Raw genomic sequence first — 18,768 nt, 5'->3', positions numbered from 1 at the left:
CTTGTCATGGCCAACTGGACATCTCTAAAGATGTATTTTGAGTCCCAGCACTGTCTGGAAGGTTTCAGCTGAGAAGGCCTGGCCATAGAGCAAGTGTTGGAAAGAAGGATCAAAATGGGTGCTTCGGTTCAGCAAGACTTTCTGTCAATTTTCATTTTGGTGGATGGGTTTATGTTATCTAAATTAACTGAGCAGATGGTTTTCAATATGAGAAATCCATCAAATCTACCTGGTGATATGCAAGGAGCACAGATGAATGAGAGAAATAAACATTATTTAGAAAAACAAAAAAGGAGTCCTTAATGCCAGAGAACAACGGAGAAATGCATTTTCCAGGATGGGGTGTTAATGAAGAGTTGCTATGAAAAAAGATTAAAAACTGGTAGAAAATATGAGCTGCACAAAACTGATGTTATCACATTCAATTTCATTTTAATCATTCAAGGTATTGAATCAGAGTTATTAGCAACCAGTCAATGGTCTCAATAGTTTTCCCTGCCTGCATGTTTATGATCAGGGTTTTTCAGATTAAGGCAAGAATAGTGAACAGCTCATGTTAAAATGCAAGGTTATGAGCACATTTTTCATAGGTTATAAAAACTGCATTTGCCAAGCTGCAAGTTGCCACATTGCAAGGGAAGGAAATTAGAGAGTGTAAATCCATCTGCAGCTGCACTTTATTCCAAAAGTAATCATGGGAGAAAATACAAGGATTTTAAAACGTTACTACATCGTACACTCAACAGATAAGACATTCTCACTGAGGGAAACAGATTTTCAAAGTTTTTCAGCCTGACAAAGAAGTCAATGGAGTCAATGGCATCCTCAGCACCTGCCTGTGCAATACCCACACTTTAGCTTTTTCCTTACTCTGCACACACCACCTGAACATAGAATCTGACAAGGCCTTTCATACCCACCACGTACAACCTACCCTGGCACTGTCTGAACTGAAAGTTTTTGTTCCCTGTGCAACTTGTCCTATTTCTTTTTTTTTTTTTTTTCCGGATCTGAATTTAGTGTTAGAAGAAAGAAAGTAGTTCATTGTTCACAGCTTAACTGATGTATTTCCGCACCAGCACCTGCGCAGACAGTTTCTCTCATAGGTATGAAAGGACACAACATTAAGGATGGCTGAATAGAAATCAATCCCTCTGATGCTCCACCGCAACTAGGACAAACCTGACGCCAACAAGGCAACCACAGGTGAAAGGACACGTCCCCTTGCACAAGGCTGAAAGGAATTCAGTGTCATGTCACCTGAGGATAAACCCTGAGGGAGTCCTGTCACTCCCACACGCTGGTTTTCTCCAGGTCTTCATTTCATTTCATTAATTGTTGTTGGAGATTCAACATAGAAGAAACACGTATTTGAAGATGGATGCCAACATTTTCAGATCATTTAAAGGACTATGATGTACCTGAAGACAACGTTGCCAGAGTCCACTGAATACTTGTGGCTCCACAGTGCGTATTCCCAGAAGAAGGTAAGGTATCACAGGAGCAAATGAAAAAAAAAAACCTGAAAGAAAAATTTTTCTTTATTCTAAAAACTTGTGCTTTAAAAGAAAACCACTTAATTTTGTTGGGAGCTTCACTTCTTGCTAAGAAATTGCTACATGTTTCTTTTTCTTCCGCTCTATACATTTGAGGCCAGCAGGGTGCCATCTGTTGAAACAACTTACTCAGGCCTCATCGTATTTTACTTGAAACTATCTTTCTCAGAGCTGGGAAGGTTGAAGAGAATTTCCAAAATTAGTTAGGCTGCACTGAACCAGCTTCATTAATGTGATAAAACTTCAAAGTAGAGAATTATTCCAACTGTAGCAATCAAAATGTAAATAAATACAAGAATTCAAATAAATCATCCAAATATCTGGGGGTATTACATCACTTTTGGGAGGTGTAATACTTACACGGGCACAACAGGGAGTGGAGAACTGGCTCACACACACGCAGGAGATTCATCTGAATCAGATGGCAACACTATTGAATTAATATAAGCATTACTTAGCAGCAACTGAAACAATATGTGTTATCAAAATTATTCTCATACTAAATCCAAACGACAGCAGCAACTAGGAAGAAAATGAACTCTACCCCAGCTGAAACCAGGACAGCACTACACTTCTCAGTATTCACACCCAAAATCAATATTGCTGTTGAATAACATGTTCTGCAGCATCTCTTATCCAAAATACAGTACTTTTATTCAGCAGTTGGAAGCATTTATCAGTGTAAGGAAGACTTTATTCTGGTAGATGTATGGGCTGAATACTGACTATTATTTTCCATATTTAGTGGAGAAATTTCAGTGGGGCACTGCCAGGTCAGGTGCTGCACTACTAGCAGCTGCCATGTAGCTGCTCCATCCCATCCCCAACACTGCCACTCCCCTTTCTGCTCTGGGAAATAAATCTCAGTGGCAAATACAACTTCTTACCCACAGTTTCAGTACTCCTGAATCAGAGTTTCTGCTGGGTTTTTTTTTTTACTTTGAAACAGCCATTCAATACTGTACTTTTTGGCAGTGAATGGACAGCTTGTGTCAACCTATTGAGTTACCCGGTGACAAACGCTCCACCTGCACCTCCCTCTCACCTGCCAGTTCAACAGAGGGCTCCAAGAAACGGTGCATTGGGTTTTTTGGCACAGGCTGTGCAGCAAAGGCAATTAAAAGACATCACAATATTAAAATAGGACCGTCGCCATCTTACATCCACAAAGAGATCTTTAGTCTGATTGGTGGACCGTTAAAATGCAGGCCCTTAATAAAGATGTAACTCTGGCACAAAGATCATTTTTTGGAATATGAATCAACTCTTCTGATTAAATCTCCAAAACATTATTACAGGATTTTTCTTTTTATAACCTATCTCATTAAAAAAAATATTTGGATCCCTCTTGTTATAGTTAGCTCAAATTCTCTCATTAAGTCCTCTTTTACAATCATTTTTCTCCTGCTGAAGCTCTTAAGGGGAAACAAAGCGCTTTCCTCCAGAGGGATTTTCCTTTGTGCCCTTTGAACGTTATCACTCTGTCCTCCTTACAGCAGCCACTCTGCACTGTACACAACCAACCAGCCAGCAAAACCAATGGAAAAGGAAGCCAAAAAAAGGGAAACTCTTTCATATCCATGGATCTCTGAGGACACTTCAACCAGTTTGCGGGGGCCTAATGCACAGCCAATGACACAAGCATGGTCCACTGAAAACATGATGCAGAGAAGTCTTTCAACAAAAACGATCTAACAACATAACTTACACTAGGTTAAAAGAAAATGAAGTTTCTGTGTAAGATCAGGATAAACAGTGCAACAAAGGTCAAAAAGACTTGCGTGCTCCATGTGTTGCTCCTGGTTTCAGGTCTGCATTTTTGAAAATGGTACTTCCTCTGTGTGCTCACGTCTTGTCAGTATGAAAGAGCAACATGGTCAAGGATTTGCAGTTTGTCTTGCAGGTAGTTGTGGACTGAGACCGATTTGGAGGCTTATCTTCATTGTTATATTTCATCCTCAATGTTGGTGGCTCCAGAGATGTGCTCTGGTTTGTTACATCTCTGTACGTTAGGCTTCTGCTGACAAATGGTCAGATACAGTGAGGTTATGCCAATAGCCTTCAAGGTAGGAGAAAAATTATTAATTGAGTATTTTTAACTATTTTATTGCTGCCAAGCCAATTTGAGTCTGCCATGACTGAGAGCATCTTACTTTAGTGTCTGCTCCATACGAGAAAGTGGCAAGAGACATTAACCCCAGCAAAGACCTGACTTGCAGACTGAAGAGGAACTGGAGGGAAACGAAAGAGGTGAAGTGACTCACAAGAGCCCTTGACATGGTAATGTCAGAAACCAGTCTTTGAGATTGCCAGTCCAGCAATCTGTTCTGCTTCCAACCAAAAATGAAGTAGCATTTCTATAAAATTCTACTGTCAGGAAGGTGCAAGATTTGATATCTTCATCCAGGACACACTAGCAGCACACAAACTGGTCAGCTACCCCTGGCACTGGGTGCCACTAGGGTCTGCTCAGCACACACAGGCAGTGTCCTCTGGCCTTACCGACCACTAAGCCATCTGTTCCCCCTAAAAATCATTCGTATGATTGCTGCTAAAATCAGCAAATAAGGGTCTGTATTGGGAGTGTTGCATTCACATTAGAGAGGATTTGAGAAGCTGCTTCTCTAAAATACGCACAAGTGTGTGCACACACAGAGCCAGTCACTTAAAATACCAGCAGCCCTGCCTTACTCTCAGTAGCAGTCACATCTCTAGACTTCTCAAGCCCTGCAGTGCCTGGTAAAGACCAAGAATCCGGGACCAAGTTTTCCCTGGGTTACACTGGGGATGAAGCCAGTGGGGAACACTTTGCAATTAGGAGGATGGAAGCATTGCCAGGTTGTAATTGGTCTTTGTGCACACCAGCACAGCCATTGCTGCACGGGCTGCCGAGCCAGAGTTACTCTGCATGCTCACTGGGGTAACAGACTGCAGTTCACTCTGAGTTAATTTGTATTTAATTCATTGTGGGTTGCCCATGTGTAAATAGCTACATCTCAAATTCCTGCCTAAAATCATGGGATTTTGTTGTTACAGCATTGAGGCAAATATGATATAGCATTGCAATCAGACAGCAAGGGGGTACAAGCATCACACTGCAGATAACCTCACATCCTACTTTCCCTCTCAGCCTCAGGAAGAAGAAATGTTTCCACAGAAGTTTGCAGAACCAGCTGGGGAATACACTGATATGAATTGGTAACTCTGGTTCATAAACACTCCAGATCTACCCACCTGCCACTCTGAGAAATATGTAAAAATACCATGATCAGATAGGGCTACTTTCATCATTGACTCAGCTTCTCCCTGTAGGACTGGTTCTGCTACCTGCATGCAGCTCCCTGAAGAAGTAAACTTGTGATTTTTTTAGACTGCAGTGTGAAAGAATTGAAGACGTGTGCCATTTTCTCAAGGCATCAATATTTAATAACTTTCTTGATAATCTAAACTGTGGCTTTCTCATTCTCTGACTTCAAAGCATTTAGTGGTTTAACCCAGTACATCACATTATATAATCGAACCTTTTTTTTTTTATGCTGAACATTAACTCAGAAACTCCTCAGCACATGGAATGCAATACCCTGGCACATAGGCATTTAGGCCAAGGAAACACGTACGTCTGTCCAGGATCCCTTAAAACACAACTCCCACCCCTAGACCCTGGTCTGTAGATGACCTGTCATTTCTTAGCTATTCCAAATTTGCTAGATTGATTTGAAGGAGATTTAAAATGACCTATCAGTCTTTCCTTTATTAAGGAAAAAATGTTAGTGTTTAGAAATACCAGAAAATAAATGCACACAAGGAGAAATAATTTAAGCTATCCAAATGTTTTGAGTGCAAAAATAACATCTGAAAAAAAAAAAAAAGGTTATGGAAGTCATTATGCTCTGAATACTGAAATCATCTTCTCATTGCGGAGTGGCACTGCAGAAATAAATGAAATGTTAGTTTTTGTAGAGACAGAAATAGAATGGAACATGGAGATTACAATGCTTTTAACTAACACAGGGAAATGTGCTGACTGTGCAGGTCTGGTTTAAGGTGCAGCTCACACTTCCATGGTGTTCTAACAGGGACAGAAATGGAGGAAACTGTTAGGAATAGACAGAGGGAATGGGAAATAAGAAGGAAGGTGATAATATCAGAGCTGTTCAGTTCAGAGAAGAGATATGTGAAAGCAAACAGAAGTACAAATATAGTTCAGGTCACATTGGATGCTCCCATTTGCTAAGATAATAGTGCATCCGTGGACAGGAACAGCAGTGGATTTAAAACTGAGCGAAACAGAACCTGATTATCATTCCAGTATTTCTATTTAGGGTAAAAATCTAAATGGAGTAAAAAAATTGAGACTTGATTTTTCATTAATTAATTTCTTGGTTGGTTAAGACCTACTGCAAGCTGTTCTTGCAGCTGAGAGACATGTTCAAAGAAATTTGTGCCATTTTTTGCAGGATGCTTAGAGTTGCCTAGTCCTATTCGGAAGTTTCTCCCATAGCAAACCCCCTCAGTATTATCCCCACCCCTATTTTTAAACATAAGCTCTTCACACACATTTACGTATAAAATAAAAAGGGTAACAGGAATTAACATGCACTGCAGTTTTCAAGGCCCATATTAGGAAACACTCACTGTGGCCAAATCAATGCAGCAGCAGTTTTGTTCTCAGAGGAAAATCAAAGTTATTCTAGTCATCCTCATTCCTACTGCTTTTGTCTCTCCACGGTATACGAACCGTTCTTTTATAACTGCACTGAAGGAACTCGGAGGCATTTCATCTACCAGGAGAATTATACAATTTGCCATATTTCTCTTGCTGGGAAAGGAGGGTAAAATCAGCATCATGATATTGTGATACCACTAGAGAAGCTTTTTCTTCATTTGGCAAACCTCTTAACTGACAAAACTATACAACTGAGAAACCGGGAGGAAAACCTGTCCAAGGTCTCTGTTTTCTCTCAAACATAGAGAAATGCCTGTTCTGGTTTCTACTTGATTTCCTTTTCCCTGTGCAGGACAGAGGGAGAGAGCTGCTCATAACCAAGCCTCTGACGTGCCAGACATCGTCAGTCCCCAAAGTAATTAGTGGAACTACACACTTCTATAATGAGAGGGCCTTATGCTTTCAAACCTGGTTAATATTGTATTTTTTCTCTCTCGAATCCTGTGCTCAGATGTTCTGCTTTTTGTGTCTTACATAGCTCTTTACATACAGCATGAAGTGTTACTGCCAGTGTGGTGCCTTTGAGAAGGTTCAGTGGTCTCACTAGATGTGTCACATGTAACTGGCAGGCTGAGGGCTGCTCCAAAAAGAGAGAAAGAAACTGCCAGACCTTGTGTTTTGCAGCACAAAGGGGTTTTTCAGCATTATTGCCATTCCATTACACCTGAAACTCGATGGAGACCACGGAAAATGTCTTTGACCTTGCAGTAACCTTGTGTAAACAATATTAATCATGATTATCTTCTGTATTGCTACTGCAATGCTAAGAAGCTTCACTGCATTAAAATAGTTATTGCTGTACTTAAGGAACCATCATCACTTACATTATAAACATAGCTTATTTTTAATAAGTAAGATTTGAACATACTGATTTTAGCAGGATGCAGTCAACCACTGTAACGATCATTCTCTGTAGCTAACTAGGGGCAAATAAATAGTCAATAAATTACCTCACAGAAAGCTTTTTGGGGAACTTCTAGAAAGAAAATACAGAAGTCAACGCGGAGACCTTCAGTGTGGAATTTTCTTTCTTCAGTGGAAAGAAGGGCCCAGTTACAAGCTGTGTAACATGGGGAAGTGGCCTGCCATGTGGGAGAGGAGCAGCAGTGGCAGAGGATCACACGCTAGATCTGAAGCAGGTTGTGGAGGCCACGGTTTGGGTTTTGTGCTGCAATAGATCTGCACAGGGGAGCTGCTGCTGCTGGTGAACTGCGGGAAGAGGCAGAGATGGGTGGCTGGTGTGATCAGTGGGAATCACTCTCTCCCTATATGGAGATGAGCAGAGCTCAGCAATTGGCCTTAAAACAGGTGGGTTTGCATCCAAACTACAGGAAGACACTGTAGTGTAGACACCCAGTTCCTACTGGGTGAACTGGTCGCTTTGCTACGAACACTGCTGGCAGTGCTATGCACAGCATGTCAGATTTAAAAAGCTTCCATTTCCCAGTCGCCACTTAAATGTTGGGTTTTTTTAGTAAGGAAAGTCTTGGAGGACTGATAGTTGCCATAGACACATCAGCAAAGATTCCAAGGAATGATCTGGGAGAATATGTCTACCTTTGAACCAGATCCCAAAGGGAATCAGAGTCAAAGCTGAGATGACTCATGGGCGCAGGAGAGAAATGAGCTTCGCTGGCGGGTATCTCCAGGAGGAGCAGCCCGGACACAGACACCAGCCCAGGTCAGGCATCAAACGGTGCTTCCCGGTGGAGTCACGGGGCTGTGTCCTGCATCACCCCTCTCCTACAGAGACTCCTGGGGCTTTTACATGACTGAAGGACCTGAATTGTCCTTTGGTGGTCGTCACTGCGGGTGAACCAAAGCCATGGGGATCACTGCGTGTCGTTGTGCAGAACAGAGTAGCCTGTCCGTTGGGTAAAGATGAAGATTCAAAATCAGCTGAAGAGTCAATAGTCTGGGCACATTTCATTTTGTTTCATGAAATGGGGATGTTTAGATAAAAATAAAGTGGAGTCCCTTTAAAATGGCTTTCTAGCAGAGGACAATAAGCCCAGCAGTCTTTACTCATTAAAAACATCATTAAGGACAGAATTCCAGTTTTATATCTCTCGCATTATCTGCGCAGTCATGTTTATCGTGGGAACAAATAGATGGGACTATTCTGCTGTGAGACATCTGTGAGCAACCCTTCACCTCCCGGCTGTTATTTTTACATTCAACACAAAGCACATTTAACCAAATGATGCTGTGGATTTATATAATGACTATCATCTCACTGCCTCGAAGAACATTATTCTAATTGCCAAGGGTTTGTTTATGCCCATTTTGTGGAATAAAGGAAGACTTTCATTAGCTGATTAGACATCCTGGGATGTGGGGTCCTACAGAACCACTTAGCAGCACCACGTGAGCCCTGCTCCTTTCGCTCCCCTGGCCAGGCACATGGCCAGATCTTAGGAAAAGATTTTGATTGCTCCACTAGAATCTCTATTTTGATTTAAGTCATTATTAACGAGACCATTAAACAAAGCTGCTGATATCAAAGTCTTAGAAGACATGTCACTTGTCTGCCATTTTCTCACCCCCTGGTTTGCTGCCCCCCATCCTCACCTGGTCAGCCTCCAAGAGTGGGGCCGTGCCAGGAGCACTCCACACCTCCAGCTCTCCAGCTCTTCTCAGGGATGGCTTTGTTCTTGGTAGGACACCTCCTCCTCCTCAGGCTGGATGCTGCCTTCACAATCACCCAAAGAGCTCCTGCACTTCTACAGCCGGGACCGTCTCTCCATGCAGGCCCACCAGGGTTTGTGTGTATTTCAGAATACAGGAGAATGGTGCTGCAGGTTGACAGGCCATCCTTAACTTGGCTCCTACTGCTCCTCTGCTGAGGGAGCACCATTCAAAGTAGACTTCTCACACTGAATGAATTTTTCTTAAGTTAATTGTCTCCGTCTTTTTCGTGAATTAAATTAAAGTGGGAACACCAAGCATGTACTGTCAGCTTTAGCTTCGGGCGTCTTCACCTTTAGATAATTTCTAACAGCGAGGGATGGCTCAAAACATGTGGCTGTTAACACCTTTCCAATCACATCAACCACTAACGAAGAAACGAAGTTAAGCCACATTCACAGCTGACGCTTCATCTTGTGCCGCTTAACAGGGAAGACAGACAAGAATGATACCATTGTTCATTTTCATATCAATTGGCAGAAATTATCTTTATTAGAAAAATGAATTTTCGTATATTTACAATTTTTACATCATGTTATACTTGGCACGTGTGTTTTCCCCAAATAGTTATATACATTTCGGTACACACAGACATTCGAGTCCCCCATTCCCTTAATGTTTTTCTACATATTTAACAAAAATGAAGAACACAATACAATTTGTAAGACAACCATAATAATTATATATTTCTCTATTGTAAAAATTTTGAAGCAAACATATTTCTTTCTTTAGATATGTTTCAAAATATTTATACAGTATTAGCACTCAGTCATGCACTGGGTTAAAATATGGTGGGGGTGAACTGCTGTGAGACAGTGTGGGTAAGGGGGGAGAGCAGTGTGTGAGGGGGGGTGGGGCAGACCCAGCCACCCCCCGAATTGGGGGCGGGGGGCAGAGATGGGGGTACACGTATCTCCGTAACACAACAGTTAAACCCCCCTGTGTACAGACAATCCTGTGTTAAAATTCATTTCAGTTTGCTAAACCTATCCGATAAAACAGGCAGTAATTGGAATGTCAAGACTAGTTTTTAATTATTCTCTTTTTCCCCAAACCCTTTCTTTTGAAGAATCCATTAGACTATGAATTTTATAATGAAATTCTGGATTCTCTTAAAAATTATTTTATGCTCGATTCCGTTTCACCAATACTCTTTTATTCCTACTTTAACATCCTGACTTATTTCCCCAGGTGTTAAGAGGTCTTCAAACCTTTACTATTCTTTGCTAACACTTGGAAATTTATGACTTACCCTTTGGTTTGAAATATTACACTCTTGAGAGTTTTACAGTAAATTGCACTAGCAAATAACAGAAATTATAGACCTTTTAATTCACTGTGTGTGGACTCAAATGGTTCCAAGATTTCTGGTAAGATGTTATTTATGGAATGCAAATTTCTTCTGCAGCAAGGTAGATTAGTGCTCTGTGTAACCAGTACAAATTAGTACACTTGGAGGTTTTTTTTTTCCAGTATACTTTTCCAACTGTACTAACTGCACTAATAACTTATAATTTTATTTCTGAGCAAAATTCCAAGTTAATATTGTGAATTTTTATTTTCTCAAGATGCAGATGAAACCGGTCTTAGGATGATGACTGATTATCCAATACTAATTTTCAGTTTCATCTCATTTTTCAGAGTTCAACTGCAAATAACTTCTAATCATACTCAAACCAGCAATACATTACTTGGAACTGTTAATAAATGTTTGTAGAATCTTTGTCACAATGCTGAATTTTTATCTTTTCCCTCATTCTCCCCCAAAATGTTATACGTACACATATATATATAAAGCTTATACATATATAGCTCACATATATATGTGTATGTATACAAAGACTAATCAGGACAACACATTAAATTTACATTATTCAAGTAAGCAGGTAAAAATGTTTTTAAGAGTGTAATTTTGAGATTTTAAAATATTTCTGATGTTTTTTGTTTAGCAGCACAGAAATATTAAGTGTTTCATCTAAGCCAGCAAAAATCATTAAACAGAATGAAAGGAAGCACAAAATGCCCTTCAGGTTTAGTGTAAATTTGAATCTGATGAATTAAAATGAACATTATTAACTCACAGGTGAAGTGCTTCTGAGAGAACCTGAAATGCACGGATGCAAATTTTGTATAAAAATAGCATACTTAGTTAAGGATCAGGTAGGAGTTTGCCTAACACATTAATGAATTCTGTTTGTACCTTCTGGTTTCAGCAGGGAAGACACAAGTTACACTGTGTATGTGGGTGTGAGGTGTGAAGACAGAGAGATCGAGCTGTTCTTCATCAGTGCAAAATGGACATTCTGAAGTGAGTAAGACTATTTCAAAATATTATAGCTGATATCAAGTATAAACTGTAAACTCTTCTTACTAAAAATTGCACTAGTTTCCTTCCTAGCTGCACACAATTTTTCATGATGCAACTTCCATACCTTTGCAACATGAGGTTTTGGTTTTTGTTGTTTGTTGTTTTTTTTTTAAATTCTTAGCAGGGACTGCACTAAGGATCTGCTCTCCCATCACTCACTCACACATCCCTATTTAAGTCGAAAGGCTTTTGGCCTAAGTTTGGAATACAGACCTAGGCCATGTAAAAATGAGTTAACCAAAAATCTTCTTCTTGCAAACAAAGGACTTGGAACCAGGTTCCTCTCTAAGACACACTTGCAATGAACCATAGACAAAATCTGACCCTGTTTCTAGGTTAAGGTGGAAAAATTAGTAACTATCTAACCCTCCCTTTGCAAAAAACCTCAGGAATTACTTCAAACAAATATTTTCCAAGGTATTTTTTTCATCAGAAGTTTTGGTTAGAGCACTAACTACTAATTTAGTAAATTTAGAAAAGAAGCCCAATACCACAATTATCTCTTGGTCAAAAAATCTCCACACCATCAGGTATAGCAACTTCAAAAGCCTGTTCACTGAGAAAAAGTGATTCTGATTCCACCACCACCGCTAAATAGGATTTTGAAGACTGCTCAGTCTGCATGAGGAATACACCAGCGGCCACAGGTGCACACACCAGCTGAGCTTTCCTGGGAATTTTTGTTTTTTAGGTGTCCTTCCTCAGCTACCTTAAGTAACATGCTTAATGACCAGGTGTAGATTGAGTAACCTGACACAGAATTTAAAAATCAGGCCAACAGACCCTCTCTGGCCATGAATTTTCACAACAGCATGAGAAGACACTTTTCCTATGGCTCTGTTATTTCTAGTGAGTACCATTTCCAAATTCTTTTGGACAGGAACTGTCCTCGGATGTGTTTTCACGTGTCCTAGCACAAAGCAATCCCCATCCCAGCAAGTCCTTCAGCCTCCTCTCTGATGGGTACCAAGGCTACGATAAGTGCTGCTAGAGGCTCAGTGGATCTGGGAGGTTTGGGAAGGAGGGAGGAGAATCACTTAAAATAAAGCACTGCTGGAATGTGTCCCACGGCCGTGGGAGATTACTCACCATGACTAAGTTAGGAAGTGTATGCACGCACGTGTGTCTATACTGTATATATATTTAGGTTAAAAAGTTGAAACTATTAATAAAAGCTTCTTATGGTATTTGGTAATTAAAATATCAAGCTTGCGTCATTCAAAATAGTGCAACCTACATAGCAATATACAGGAAAATTACACACATTGTTCCTATTACCATTGACATGCTTGTGCATATCACGATGATAGGATACCCTTTTCCATAGGATTAACCTTTTGCATATTTAATTGTATTCTTTGGCCCATTTTCCTGTGAAACCTCGTATGACAACAGAAAGACTTTGGCTTTTAAAAAAAAAAAAAAAGAAAACTCCCGTTTTTTTCAGTGACTTTCAGAAACTTAAGTAGAATTCAAATCACTTTAGTTAAAAATTATCATTTCCTCCAGAAACCACACACCCTGCAGCCTGTCACAGACCACCCGCTAGTGTGGATAACTGTGAACCTCCAATTTATTTTTTTTTTTTCACTTTTGAAGATCATTTACACTTCAAATGTTGCACAAGACATCCTGCAAAATTTTTCTCAACTCCTCTAACAACGAGCAAGGAAGGCCTCCTTCCCCAGTAGCACGGGAAGGCACAGCAACCTCATGAGGGCTTCAACTGCATCACTGTGAGTCCAAACACAGGGTTTGCATGTGAAACAGAAGCCAAAATATATTTCCAAAAGGTTTTTGCCATTAAACACCATTATTAAACGGGTTCAATAAAAAATTGTAAGACTAAAGAATCCTGTAGTAATGATATAACACAAATCTCTTCAAAACAGCTATTCTTACGTACTGCAAAGCACAAAACAAATTAAAAAAATGTAGTCTCATAATGCATTTGCTGAGAAAAACATATCATTTCTTCTAATAGTATTACAAGTGCAAAACAAGACATTCTCCATTAAAATTTAATGTCACTGTAAATATTACCATTTGCCCACATTAAAGCTCAGTACCATTTATGAGAAGTGAGGAAACTTCCATCAATTCCCAAGCAAAGTATCATCTCACTTGGAACTTAGAGTGCACTGAATAAGTATCACAATATTTATTGGTATTTATTTTCACAGTTTTCTAACGTGCACATAGAAATATAATTTTTGAAATATATTAGTGAAAACAAATACTAATACAAAAGGGAAAGGACAAAACATCTAGGAGTATAACTGCTTATCACCACTACTTTTTAAGAGTTGGAGAGTCAAAACCATCTCTCTTTTAAATATGTAATACTATACTTAGTGTGGTTATCTACTAATAAAGGTATTGCATGACAATGTTACAGCATGGTTATATTCTCTACTAATTTAGCATCGTTTTCAATACAGGTAAAGAATTAAGCAAAAGGAGTAAAAAGTGTCATTTAAGTGCAAAACAACAAAAACCTGGTAAATAGTGAGGTAACTTAATTTTACTTATATTATTTCTGGTTCTTAAATTATAGATATGACAAAATCATCACATAATCAGCAGTGGATTCTTACAGCTGTTAGACTGGCATTCATTAAAAAAAAAAAACCCAAACAAAACCCCAAACAGTTTCACCCACAGCAGATATATTCTGCAGTATGTAACAAAAAAAGCTCATGAACCTGCAAGAACTAAGTGCATTTTCACTGCATTGCAGGGCGATGCACACTCCTACTCCTGACTTCCAAAGCTGCAGGACATTGGAAGAGCACAGGTTTGTAGAGAGCATACTCTGTACACAGGTTGAAAGAAGCAGGGCAAAAAAAAAATAAAATTAAAGGCCTGACTGGGGTGAAATAAATGAGGAGCTTATTTACAAGGGGTGCAGTAACCCTTCCCAGCAGCGCAGAAAGAAGCAGGGCAGGGTTTCTGCTCCCATTTAACAGGGCAACAGACACCAGACAGCACAGACAACCCCCTCTCCATCCCACCAACATCGCTGTGACAGTGTAATGAAGGTGAACATGGGACTAATTCCACAATGAAAGCTGAGCATCAACAAGAATTTTACGCTATGTACAATATGTGCACATCAGACAGGAGAGTCTGCATGACCAGAGCGATGGAAGGGACATGACAGTCTTGAGGCTACTACCCCCATCCAACTGCAGCTGCACAGGGGACTGCACAGGGGACTCCAGCCACAGCAGGCTGAGCCTGTCCTTAACATCACATACCTGGCTGTACTTGCATTTACACCCACAAATAAATACACAGCTGTGACCAAACTGTGCTCCCTCCTACTGACAGTAAATACTAACATATTGCTAATACATTTAAATACGACAGTACAGGTGAGTTTGGGTGGGGAAATGGCTCCTATCATAAAAGTTGTACTTCGAAAGGCCTCTTTGCTTTTTCAGAAGTTCCTTCAGCACTGTTGTACTTCGAAGGCTCAGCTCTCAATAGGAAGGAAGTTTAGATTAAAAGAATAGCATTGGTAAAGCAAACAATTTTAAGTGTATACTGAAAAATGTTTTTACATTGCAAACCAGATTGCTCTACACAGGAAAGATACCTACTTTAAAAAGACTTTTGAGCTAAACCAGGACTGGAGTTGGGAAAGGTAAGGTTTAGCAAGGGAATGTATGACACTCCATCTTGAAAGAAGCACACGATGTGATGATTAACACAACATGATCTAGTCAAGCCACAGGATAGTTACTGTTCTGTATTAACCAAAAGAGGATTTTGCCATAAAAGATCTGTTTTCACTAGGTTTTATATATCAAACATCTTAAATGCAATGTAAAACAACAAAAAGATTCACCTCTTGAATTCTTCCTAAATCCAAGCTGACTCTTATACGCTTAAATTGGTACCACAATTCCTGTTCTCCATTGATTAACAAAGCAAGGGAAGAAGTAGTACCAAAATCTTCCCCTTCACCAAGATGCATATGCTACACTGCAGAAATGTGAAAATAGCAAGTTATTCTACAAGGAATAGATTCTGACACTTTTATTTCACACTGGACAGCCACGTGGTCTAAAGAAAACAATGATGGGGACTAGGCTGGGAGAACTGCAAAACCCACAAATGCCAGGTGCCACCTCAGTAACAACTTGCATAAGCACAGGAACCTCCATGCACCTTCAAGATTTAACTTGGAACTCACTTGCAGATTTAACTAGCAAATTTTTGAGGCTGGGAATAAGTAGACCATTACTTTTCTAAGCCCCCCTATCTCAGATGTCTTCGTTAGGAGCCTATACTTTCTACAAAAATCAACAGAGAGAGGTAAAATCTCCAGGACACACCGCACCCAGACCTGCTCCCAGCCTTGTGCTCTGAACCACCGTCCAGAGGGAGCTTTCTCTCTCTCCCCACTGGCAACAGAGAGAGCTGAGCCTTCCAGCACAGACACCCAATGCTAGACACACAGCTATAGCTTTTCTTTCTTTAAAACTCTGTAAAAGGATTAATTTTCACCAGGAAAAGCCCCACCACTTCCAATTTCCTTTGTGAGCCTTACTTCACCTCCTAAGTGGTTCTCAAAGATCGTAGAGCAGGAGACATGTATTTATGAGATGCTGCTAAAACACAGTGAGCTGGCGGTGATTTGGGTTCTGTTTGTCCACAGCACTCTTTCTCCTCACCAAGCTTCTTACATAGCAGAATAACGAATTCTGAGCAAAAGCTGAAAAAACATTAAATGAAATTTTCTAGAAATACAAAAACTCTTAATTCTCCTTAATTTTATCTTATATATTAAAATATCTTATTTCCATGCGTTTAAGTTAGTGGGTGGCTACACTGCTCTAAGGAACACAAGCAGAACACAAAATCCATTTGAAAGGAAAAAGGAAAATTTACTGTGGTGAAAAGGGAAAGACAAAAACATGAAGAAATTCTACAATGTCTTTAAAAGAGGAAAAAAGCGAGAGGCAGGTATGTCTACGTAGCTGTTTTTACCTCCGTGTACCTACTGCATTCCTCAGCAATTCAATATCCTGCCTCCATAAAAGTTGTCGTCCAGGAGCAGTGTAACACTACAGGACATGCTACCAAGAATGGCCCATATCATTTACAGCCTGATTCAGTTCCAGCTGGAGTCACGGGAAATCTTGGTGATAGGAAAGACCAACAAACTGCTAGAGCTGTAATCAGGAAAATGTAACAAGTCACCAGCACCATCCAGAAAGGTACAGAAAGGATGGCCACTTATGCAGGAAGATTCTTTTCTCCTCTTCAAGAATAGCAGCAGCTAGAGTGAGAGAGAGGGAAATACAGAAAGTCTTGATCTCGGTTTACTGAAAGTCAGTGCAAATATATCAACAAAGCTCAGGCAATATTCAGAATTCCACGCGCTCTACGGCTGAGCCTCACAAGCTGTGGCTTGTGGCTCTAGTGTTGAAGACTTTCCTTCAACTTCCCAGCTTCTTCTTCTTTACACGTTATACATCTGCAACCACACCAGCTACTCGCCTACAATCCTACTCTTTAGCCTTTTCTTCCCCCTTTATTCACTCATATTATATGCCAAGGTCAAAGCAACAAATGCATGCAGATTCTTTTTCCCTCTACTTTCAGTATCTGGGTTTGTTGATTTTTTCTTTCCTTCTTTAAGGTAGCATTTTTTAATTCCATGTGAACAACTGCTGTGCAACATTATCAAGTCTTCCCTCTGTCTCTTAAATTTGTTTTGGTTTAGGGGAGGTGGTTGTATTGCATATTTGCAGCTAATAATAATAAATCTCTACAGTCAGCAGAAATCTGCTCAAAATCAGAAAAAGCAAACACTGCAATGTATTTCTTTACAGCTAATTTGCTTTTTCATTTCACAGAAGGATAAATCCACCTGGGTTTAGGATGTTTACATTTGGATCTCAACAGTTAGAAAATGTTGTAAACGGGAATTTTTCTTTCCCAGAACTTCACAGACAGTACTTGCCTATATACTGAGCTATGTGTGTCGAGTTAGAGAGAGATGATGATGCAAAAGACTTGGAGTGATCAGCAAATATTTTGAGAGCTTTAAGATCATGTGAAAGATGAGAGCCACCACTGAGTTTTATGATTCACTTGGTAAAATTCCCAGTGACTTGCATGGCAGGTTTCGGTATGATACCAGCAGATGCCACATCTGCTGAAACACACCAGGTAGTTCCAAATACTTCAGATTTCACTTGGTATACTACAATTTGGACTAAAAATTAAAATTTGCCTGAACTATTTCTATTAAACTCATTACAACAATGTTTATGCCTTTAGTGCATTTGCCTTCCTGTAGACCTAAGAGAAATAGTATACCTATGTCTTTGGGAAAAGGTTTTGGTTGATGAAAAGTAACGTTCATCTCACAAACACCCCAGCCCTGCTTCGCTCATACAGCTCCTCCTAAGAAACGTGAACCTCTCTGAGGGCAGGTGAGGATCTTCTGTTCATACAGCTACATCCAGTGAGGAACCAGAAAGCATACCAGGTGAATCAGGGCCAAAAACTGTGACCAAATGTTGAATAAAGAAAACTCGACACATATTTGCTCTGGACAGCATACAGATACCCATAGATATGCTTTCTGAACACACTTATCATAAAGTATAATGCGGTTTTTGGAAGCTGGACAGGGACCTGGAAGCCCAAACCTCATTACATCCCCTTCCTTCAAAAAATATCATCCTTCACCATTATGGTGAATATACAAATACATTTGTAAATACCAAAAACTCATTCTGGACTATTTGGTAGTTAATGTCAGCTTAAATCTGTTTAATAAAAAAATTGCAATCAGAATTGAAGAAGCTATATTTTGTCTATCCCTATACATCATTTATATTATCTCCTATTTCCAGCTCTGCTTTGCAGTATGCTATTTCAAATTAAACAGTTTGCATACTGTACCTCTGGCATGCAGATACTACAATTACAGCTGACAGGCATGATTCTGTTGAAAAGACTTTCAATTCAGAGAAAAGTTAGGGTAATATTCACATTTTCCAATTCACAGTGTAATGGTTTCCCTGCTCACTGTTCTTCAGTGAAACGTAAGGAATAATGCTTGAATAATCTAAACTTCCTCTACACAAAAAACCTAAGGCCATTCTCAGAGCAGCAGGAGAATGGGAGAGCAGCACCTGTCGAATGTTTTCTGTATTTAAGTATATTAGCAATTTAATTTACTTCTTTAGTTTAAATTAAATGTACAGCTCTACATTCTACTCATGGAAAGCTTCCTCTCTTCCCTTCCACACTCCCCTACCATTAAAATCTAGTGGTTTCTTTTTTTCCCAGTGGGGGCAAGGAGAGGCGTGTAGCAGATGTTTTATTTGTGAAATAATCTGATTGATCTTTACTAGAGGTAAACTCATGTAACAACACATCCCTCTTATGTGAATATCTTTGTA

The 18,768-nt window shown here is 39.8% G+C and overlaps 1 protein-coding gene across 3 annotated transcripts in view; it reads right to left on the bottom strand.

Moving 5' to 3' along the window:
- Window positions 1–9,427: 9,427 nt before the first annotated feature.
- Window positions 9,428–18,768, bottom strand: part of GRIN2A (glutamate receptor, ionotropic, N-methyl D-aspartate 2A) — a 186,375-nt gene continuing 177,034 nt past the window's right edge. For all 3 annotated transcript variants that reach the window (XR_001411311.1, XM_014936570.1, XM_014936571.1), the window contains exon 15: window positions 9,428–16,628. Coding sequence is in view for 2 of the 3 variants with exons in the window: in XM_014936570.1 (XP_014792056.1) it covers window positions 16,613–16,628 (16 nt within the window). In the remaining variant the exon portion in view is untranslated. The remainder of the gene's footprint in view (window positions 16,629–18,768) is intronic.

Source organism: Calidris pugnax, unplaced genomic scaffold, assembly GCF_001431845.1.
Source record: "Calidris pugnax isolate Ruff unplaced genomic scaffold, ASM143184v1 scaffold17, whole genome shotgun sequence".
Lineage (NCBI taxonomy): Eukaryota > Metazoa > Chordata > Aves > Charadriiformes > Scolopacidae > Calidris > Calidris pugnax.
The sequence above is the reverse complement of the archived record's forward strand: the minus strand, read 5'-3'. Positions and strand labels throughout refer to the sequence as shown.